Source organism: Chrysochloris asiatica, unplaced genomic scaffold, assembly GCF_000296735.1.
Source record: "Chrysochloris asiatica unplaced genomic scaffold, ChrAsi1.0 scaffold00008, whole genome shotgun sequence".
In the NCBI taxonomy this organism is placed as follows: Eukaryota; Metazoa; Chordata; class Mammalia; order Afrosoricida; family Chrysochloridae; genus Chrysochloris; species Chrysochloris asiatica.
This window is the reverse complement of record NW_006408526.1, coordinates 31,709,072-31,717,786: the sequence shown is the minus strand read 5'-3', so window position 1 is coordinate 31,717,786 and position 8,715 is coordinate 31,709,072. Positions and strand designations below refer to the sequence as shown.

The 8,715-nt window shown below is 46.7% G+C and overlaps 1 protein-coding gene across 1 annotated transcript; it reads right to left on the bottom strand.

Moving 5' to 3' along the window:
* Positions 1-6,495: 6,495 nt before the first annotated feature.
* UPK2 (uroplakin 2) lies at positions 6,496-8,451 on the bottom strand. The gene is made up of 5 exons (XM_006833895.1): positions 8,318-8,451; positions 7,765-7,896; positions 7,452-7,590; positions 7,127-7,197; positions 6,496-6,697 (listed from the first exon to the last, which is right to left on the bottom strand). The coding sequence occupies exons 1-5, from the start codon at positions 8,391-8,393 to the stop codon at positions 6,561-6,563; spliced, it is 555 nt and encodes a 184-aa protein (XP_006833958.1). The 5' UTR covers positions 8,394-8,451; the 3' UTR covers positions 6,496-6,560.
* Positions 8,452-8,715: the final 264 nt, after the last annotated feature.

The window sequence follows — 8,715 nt, the reverse complement described above, 5'->3', positions numbered from 1 at the left end:
AAGACCTTTTTAAAGTGTTGAAGAGCAAAGATGTCAGCTTGAGGACTAAGGTGCACCTGACCCAAGCCATGGTATTTGCAAGAACCTCATATGCATGCAAAAGCTGGACAGTGGATAAGGAAGACTGTAGAAGAATTGATGCTTTTGAGTTATGGTGTTGGAGGAGAACATTGAAAGCGCCATGGGCTGCCAAAAGAACCAATAGATCTGTTTTGAAAGAAGTGCAGCCAGCGTGCTCCTTGGAGGCCAAGATGGCCAAACTTCATCTCTCATACTTCAGGCATATTGTCAGGAGGGACCAGTCGCTAGAGAAGGATATCATATTTGGTAAGGTGGAGGGTCAGAGAAAAAGAGGAAGCCCCCCTAGTGAGATGGATTGGCCAAGTGGCAGCATCAGTGGACTCAGTATGTCAACAGTAGTGAGGTTGGCCCAGGATCGGGTAGTGTTTCGTTCTGCTGTGCATAAGGTTGCTATGGGTCAGTACCGACTGGATGACACCTAACAACAAAAACAAGAAGCAACAATTGAAGGTAAAACTGATTATTTGCTCTGTAAAGCTATCAATTTACAATAAAAAGTTTTAAAAAATGTTACTGTAATTCATCTACCCATGTATAGCCATTTTATAATTAGTTTAGCATTTTAGAATGTTTTATCAATAATTCCCAAATTTTGCTGCATAATGAGATCTCTTGGGGATCTTTTAAAAATAGTAATGTCTGGCTCCTACCCCAAGAGTCACTCTGATTATGATGTGGGGTATGGCCTAGACATCAGAATTGTTTAAAACTCCATAGATGATTCTAAAAGGTGGCCTGGTGGCTCAGTGGTTTAAGCATTGGCCCGCAAACTTCAAGGTCTGAGGTTCAAACCTACCTGCCACAACTCAGGAGAAAGATGAGGCTGTTTGCTCTCATAAAGATTTACAGTTTGGGAAACACTGTGGAGCCAGAGTGCTCCTTGGAGGCCAGCATGGCCAGACTTTGTCACTCATACTTCAGACATATTGTCAGGAGGTACCAGTCACTGGAGAGGGATCTCACCATGGCAGCATCAATGGGCTCAAGCATGGCAACGATTGTGAGGTTGGCCCAGGACTGAGCAGTGTTTTGTTCTGTTGTGCAAAGGATTGCTATGAGGTGGTACTGACTTGATGGCACCTAACAACAACTATATGGAGCCATTACTGTGTGCTACAGGGTCACTACAAATCACATTGGGAAGTTTCTAATGTTTGGTTGCCAGTCCAGTGCTCTTCCTATCACACCAGGAGGTTGTATTCCCAACCTCCTTGGCCTGGGGCAGTTAGGATGGGGAAGTGCAGCCCAGACCATTCCTTCTGGAGGTATAGTGAATGATCTACTGTCTCTTCTATCCATAGTCTGTAACTCCCAACAAACAACGTTTCTGCCCTGCTGGGTCTGAGTAAGAGAAGGTGGGAGAAAATACTGACAGGATGATAGGATTCAGCTGTGGTTGTTAGCAGAGCTCATTGCGATTGTAAAACTTGAAACTCTTGGTGGTGATAGTGGTTGTGTGCCACTGAGTTAGTTCCAAATCATAGCAACCCTTAAACAGTTTCCAAGTGGCAAACTTTTATGGGAGCAGAAAGCCTCATTTTTTTCCCATGGAGCAACTGGTAGATTCAAGTTGTTACCCTTACGGTTAGCAGTCTAGCTTGTAATCCACTACACTACCAGGGCTCCTTTTGAAATTCTAGCATGGGTATAAAATGAATCATCTCAGAGCAGGATGGGGGAGGAGCTCACTATTCTCTAAGAAGAGCCAGAAATAAAGCATATCCTTTGGATCCCAAGAACCCTGTGCACTGAACCTGCTCAATCCGAGGACAGAAAGCTATGACAGAGAGGCAGAAGAGCCGAATCAAGAACCAGAACATGAGACAGAGCAGTGACTTCCCAGGCCACATGGCAAGTAAAGTTGAGTGACTTTGGGCAGGAAACTTACTTGTAGTGTGGGGTGCTGCCAGGCACTTCAGTGGGAGATCTGGGTTTGCTGACTGCCAGGGCTAGAGCCAAATGCCTTCAGTCTGTGGCTTATGGTGGAGAGGTGTATTCTCTGGGTATTTATCAGCAGTGGGCTGGACAATTGTGCCCTGAGCATTTTCTGATCCTATATTGGAACCTATTAACTTCCTAATAAACCCCATACCGGTGAGTATGTTGTCTGAGTTTTGTGTGGCCATTGCAATAGATTATTGAACGCAACTGAGGAGTAGAGAGGTTTGTGGGAGGAATGTTTAGTGTCACATTATTCTGTGCAGGTGTGTTCTCCCTGCCCCTGAAGTCTTCCGGCCTCGGTTCAGTGTGGCCTACCCAAACTAAAGGGCCCAAGTCCTCACTCCCTTTGCCACTATTCGTAGCACTTATTGTATTTCATGGATTCCTGGTGTGGTGCTGTAAGATCAACACTGGACTGCAAACCACCAGGTTGGCAGTTCAAACTCTCCAGCTGCTCTTTAACTCTATACAGAAGCACTATGACTCAATGGCACTTAACAACAAAATTTTTTATATTTCACTTATTTGCTTGTTCACATTTGTGTGTGAATGTGTATGTGTGTGTGTGTGTGTCTTTTCCTCTAAATTCCATGTATGTTTCATTAGGGAAGAACAGCAGCTGTTATGGATTGAATTGTGCCTCCCCCCTCCCAAATATATATTGTAAATTCTAACCTCTATACCAGAGTCCTGGGGTGGCGCTATAGGATAAGCATTGGACTGCTAACCTCAACGTTGGTGGTTCTAACCTACCAGCTGCTCCTCTGGAACCCTAGACAGGGTCACTATGAGTTGGAACCGACTTGATGGCATTTAACAACATACTCATGGATATAATTAGATTTGAGAATAGGGTTTTTTTTGTTGTTATATTAACAAGGACATATCAGTGTCTTAAACCTGACCACTTTTGAGAGAGGAGACTAGACTAGGCACAGAAGCAAGTATAAATTGGGGAAACAATCGGTGGCACTTGTATATCACCAAGGAACTGTGGCATGCCAAGCTAGAGAAGCTGAAACAAGGATTATCTTCCCAGAGTGGATAGTGAGAGAGACCCTTCCCTTGGAGCCAATGCCTTGAATTTAGACTTGTAGCCTCCTAAGCTGTAAGAAACATCTATTTGTGTTATTTCTGTTACGGCTGCACCAGATAACTTGGACAGTGTCTTTGTTACAGTTTATTCCTAGTACCTTCAGTAACATTTGACAATAAATGTTGTGTTTATGGAATGAATATTGATTGTAGTTCTTGTCCATTCCTTTCCTCTCTAGGGCTCTTGTTGTTGTTGTTATGTGCTGTTGAGTCGGTTCCGACCCATAGAGACCCCAAACAGGGTTTCTGAGGCTGTAAATCTTTACGGGAGCAGAAAGCCTCATCTTTCTCCCACGGAGCAGCTGGTAGTTTCGAACTACTGACCTTGCAGTTCGCAGCCTGATTCATAACCACTACGCTACCAGAGCTCCTTAGGACTCTTTAGTTACTCTAAAATGGGATCATCAAAATCCTATTCCAGTGCTCATTTCAGCAGCACATATACTAAAATTGCCCCAGTGCAAAGACACATGCACATTTGTGAAGCATTCCATATTTTCCAGTGTTGTATGGGTAGAGACTGATGGACAGACACACGGGCTGAATGGGTGTCAGAGAAAGAGTGGGAGTATACCCACAGGTATATAAGGGTTTGTCAGAGGACATCTGCACATGGGTATTTACTTTTGCTGCAAACGCACTTTTGAATGTGGCAGAGCATACAAGGGGACAAAATGATGAAAATTTAGACATTACCAAACACCCTGAAATGAGTTGTTGGGTCTGGGGGCTCAAGACCATAGTCCCTGGTCATCATGGTCAATTGGCATAACACAGTACACAAAGACAATGTTCTACATTCTGTTTTGGTGAGGAGGGATCTTAAAAGATCTTAAAAGCTCATAGGCGACTATCTAAGGTGCAGTTATTGGTCTCTCCATGTGCAGAATAAAGAAGAGTGATGAAAATTGAAGATGCTTGCAATCAATCAGTCCAGTGGAGTAATGTACTAATGGAACACTTCTGGTCTCATGCCTCTGAGACCAGAACTAGATGGTGCCTGGTTACCACTACCAACTGCTCAGAAAGGGATCACATTAGAAAGTCCCAGACAGAGTGGGAGAAAATGTAGAACAAAACTAAAAATAATAATAATAATAAAACACTGGGCTTATTGGTTAGAAAAAGACTGGAGGAACTTGAGACTATGACCCTTGGCTACCCTAGAATGGAACGCACCTTCGTGGCCCAATTTTTAACCAAGCAGTTGATAGGTATATAAGAGGGGACAAGAACCCTAGTAAGGTATGCTCACCATGAAATGGTCAACCATTCAAGATCAAAAGGGCAATATTTACCTAAGGACAAAGTTGAGAAGGGTTGGGAAGGTGGGTGGAATGGAAATAAGAACCACAGGGAGGAAGTGGGATAATTTATTACATGGAGGGGATTTTGCAATCATTGAGATGAAACAAACTATGATTTGCTGAATTTGAAACTGATGATTTGCTCTGTAAACCTTCGCTCACTTCACAGTAAAAAGTTAAAAACCAAAAAATATCTTCTAGCTCTCCATTCTCAGTCTTTTCTGATTGTTTCCCCAGAATTTTTACCACTTTCCCAGCTTCCTCTTTCTCTTCAGGGGTTCTTTGTTAATTTTGTTTTGTTTTTCACTTCTTCAATAAGTATTTATTGGGAACCTACTATATCCCAGGTACTATCTTTGACCCTGGGGAACAAAGTGACTGCTTACAGTTTGGTGGAAGGGACAACTGAATAATCACAACATATAATAATGAACTATGATAATACTAAGAAAGACAAAATAGGGGACCCAACCTACTGTGAAGGAGTGGAGGCACTGAGACACAAAGCTGAGCTTAGAAGGAAAGTTCAGAATTATCTATGAAAGTAGGAGTGAGTCTGGTGAGTGTGAGGGTACAATCTAGACATATGGAAGAGTCTGTACAAGGCCCTAAGGCAAGAAGGAACATAGGATACTGGAGGGGACATGGTGAAAGCTGAAGGGGCAGTTAGGGGATGGACCAGGTTTGGTCTTGAAGGTCACTGTAAAGATGTTGGTGATTCCTGTAAGGAATGTATGAGAATATATTGGAGAGGGCAAAAGTGAATGAGGGCATTCAAAAAGAAGCCTAGATCCAGAGGGCATGGAGGAAGGTAGACTCTCCACTGAGTAGTATCCAATCTATCTAGGTGGGGCTGATGAAAGGAGATGGAGATAAGACTTTTGTGATACAATAGTGAATAATTGCTATCAGGCCTGACTGTTAGGGTTGGAAATGTAAAGGTAGACGTTTTGTAGCAAAAGGAGGGGAGTGGTTGACTTTACAGTCCAGGAGTGGAAGTCCCTGGGACCATCAAGGGAGCAGAGTGGAGAGCGGGCCCCTACCCAGAGAAGCAGTGACGCCAGAGATGGAGACAGAGACGATGATGTGGAGAGATGGAGCAACTGGGGACTTTAGACCCAGAGAGGGAGAGGGGCTATGTGCTGACAACCAAGGGGGCAGGCTTGCAGGGTATACCTTTTGGTTGGTTGATGATGCTTAGAGGGGATTGTAACCATGGCAATGAAACGATATATGATAGGATGAATGTAAAGCTAATGTTCTCCCATCTAAACTATCACATAATTCATAATAAAACATTAAAAAAAAAAAAAAAAGTGAATGAGGGCAACCACCTTGGTCTTTTGACTTTAGTTACCAGACTGAACCACTCTTGCCCACCTCTCCCCAGGGTTCTTCCACTTCTTCCTTCTCCTCCTAGAGCCCCTTTAGCTTATTCTTCCTTTCTCTCCATCACAGATGTCCCATAGTCATGGGTATTGGATCTCACCTCTGTGGTCCTGTCTTTGTTTTTCTCCAGCCAGAGTGTCTACTCTTCTTCCCAGCAAGCCCCTTGATCTACCAGTGTCCCCCCACCTCCAGCTTCTCAGGTCTCTAGGCCTCCACTTGGTGCACCAGTCCCTGCCTCTGCCCAGACCCTTGGTTGGATAGCCAGGTGTGGAGTTTGTGATGTGTGAGTTTGTGAATTTCTGGCTTATCTTATTCTAGCCCCTTCCTGCCTCTTAGGATTATTGGGCAGGGAGGGAGCTGGGAGCCTCTGCATCCTGGACACAGATTCCACAGGTTCACTTCACAGAGGCGGTAGCATACTTTATTGCAGGGACTTTGCTTATTGAGAGAGTTGGGAATTGTTGGGGGAGGGGATGGTAGAAGGGAAGGAAAATAAACTCTGACAGTTGGGTAAGGGGGATAACAGGGAGTGTGGGGGAAAGGTGAACTATTAGGGGCAAGAAGTGGAGACTGGAGGCAAGGAAGGGGAAGTACAGAGACTGAGGCAGATGCTACTGACTGGACTGAGGACTGGGAGGGGCAGTCTTTTCCAGAAAGGAGGCAGGAGCTAAAGGCAAAGCTCTGGACTGGGGAAGTGGACAGTACCCTAGGTTTCCTGGGGGAGCTTGCTGCCCAGCACAACCCTCTTCACTTTTGGGCACCCAGTGCCAGGGCAATGATGAAGCCCACAACCAGCAGGAACATGGCAACCGACAGCAACACTGTGATGACCACCATACCCCCTGTTCGGGCCATTCCCAACCCAATGGATTCCATCTTCCTTCCTGTCAGAGAAAAGCGAGAGGGGCAATCTTGGTGGGCAGTGGGGGACCTATCCTACATAAGACTCTCAGCCTATCCCCGCATCCATCCAACCATGCATCCCTCCGTTCAGCCATATAGTCATCCAACCAACTAATCAACCAGTGGATCCAAACAAGCATAAAATAGACATTTATGAAGCATCCTCTACAAAATGATTGAGAATACAGAAATTAATAGGACACAATGCCTATCCACAAAGAACCTTAAATTTAGCAATGCAGGCAGATGAAGAAACAAGCAGTTACATGCCAAATTCTCAGTGGAAGAAAGGTAGGAACTGGAAAAGCACAAGTGGGGGTGGGGCAAGGTGTTGGGGTGAGTGGATAACCCAAATGTGTGTGTGTGTGTGTGTCGGTGGGGAAATGAGAGAGATGGGGGAAATTACTTACGAGGAAGTGTGGACATTGGGGTCTCTTTACTGGATTCAGTGGACATCCCCTTCTTCACTAGGTAGGAAATGCTTTTGTGGGGAGGTTTGCAGGAGACAGAGGAACAAATTTCAGTGAGTAACTAGGACTTGGAGGAAGGGGAACTTCATAGCTTGCCTTCCATATGTGCCCATCTCCAAGAGAGGACCATGCTTACCCTGTATCTGTGTCCTAATTCTCCCCATGCTGACCACATCCCCTCCAACACCAGCAAGTGCCAGTAGCCAGCTTCTCATCCTGCACGCCCCTCCCCAACAGGTGCCTTAGGCCCAGGTCAGGTACCTACTAGTATTTGGTTCCTGGAACGAGGTTTGTCACCTGGTATGCACTGAGCCGAGTGACCGTGAAGCCAGCCCCACTGTCCACCACACTCACCAACTCCCTGCGTCCACGGCATGGAGGCACAACAAAGCTGGATTTCACCACTGGGTGGGAGATTGCGGGTGGAAGATAGGGTCAAGTTTTGGGGGACCCCAAGACTGAGGGGAAGCCCAGAGAAAGGGGTTGACAGCAAAGCATGAATGACGGAAGGGAGCTGGGGGCATCCTGAGGAGGGGTTTCTGGGGGCAAAGGAGATGCCTTGGGAGAGGGAAGCATACCTTTACTGTCATTGGCTCTACGGACCATCAATGTGGCGTTGCCCCCTGTGAGATGGCAGGGGGGCAAGGCGACTAGCAGGCTCTCAGTTAGCGCGGGGGACAGCATACCAGAGAGGTTTGAGATGTTGAAGTCTGTCGGGAAGCCAGGAGAGGTAGAAGGGGATCATCAACAGTCCTCCTCACCATTCTCAGAACTGACCTGTTCCCAACTGGGGTCATTTCTAAGAATACAGAGTCCATCTTTGGCAAAGCAGCCAGGCCTATGCTGGTATGGCCACCAGGTGGCAGGCTTGGGCTACAGAAGCTGGATACTCGCAGGTCCCTTAACCAGACCCAGGAGTACCTGAAGCAGAACACCTTTCTGTTCTGCTTTCCCAACTTTCCTCATATCCCTGGGCCTAGAAGGGGACCAGGGTGTGCCAGGGGCCAATGTCTGATGCCTGGTCACTGCCACCACTATCCCCCAACCCCCACCCGTCAAACAGTTCTCCTTTGAACTCTCCTGAAAGGCACAGTACTTCCTGTCCAGGCGCCCTCCTCCACCCCTAGAGACCTGCAGCCGCTGGGGCTAGAACAGCCAGCAGAGTCAGGATAGAGGGCAGGGTCTGGAAGGGCAGCAGGGATGCCATGGCTGGTGATGGCTGGGCTGGGAGCTGGAATGGGCCCTGGCAGGCTGTGGTTCCTGAGGCAAGTGAGGCTGTGCTCCCCCGGGGTGACCGATTTTTGTCCTGGGGGTGGGAGGGGCTGGAGGGGAATCCTGTCCAACCTGTCCCTTGGGCCCAACAGCTTCAGAAGAGCCCCCAGACAGGTTTTTCAGGGTAGGGAGCTAGTCCTCCTCAGGAGAGAGGGAAATGCCCAGGTTGGATCCCAGATGAATCACTCAGCTGCAAAGGGGGAGGGTGACTATGGTTGTTCTTGTCAGGTGCCATCAAGTTGGAACTGACTCATAGC

Bases quoted from the DNA above. Each gene is read 5' to 3' on its own strand.
- UPK2 (XM_006833895.1), bottom strand. From the start codon at position 8,393: ATGGCATCCCTGCTGCCCTTCCAGACCCTGCCCTCTATCCTGACTCTG. The intron at 7,591-7,764 runs GTATGCTTCCCT...TCTCCCACCCAG, and splicing joins TAGAGCCAATGACAGTAAAG to TGGTGAAATCCAGCTTTGTT. The intron at 7,198-7,451 runs GTAGGTACCTGA...TCCCCACAAAAG, and splicing joins GTTCCAGGAACCAAATACTA to CATTTCCTACCTAGTGAAGA.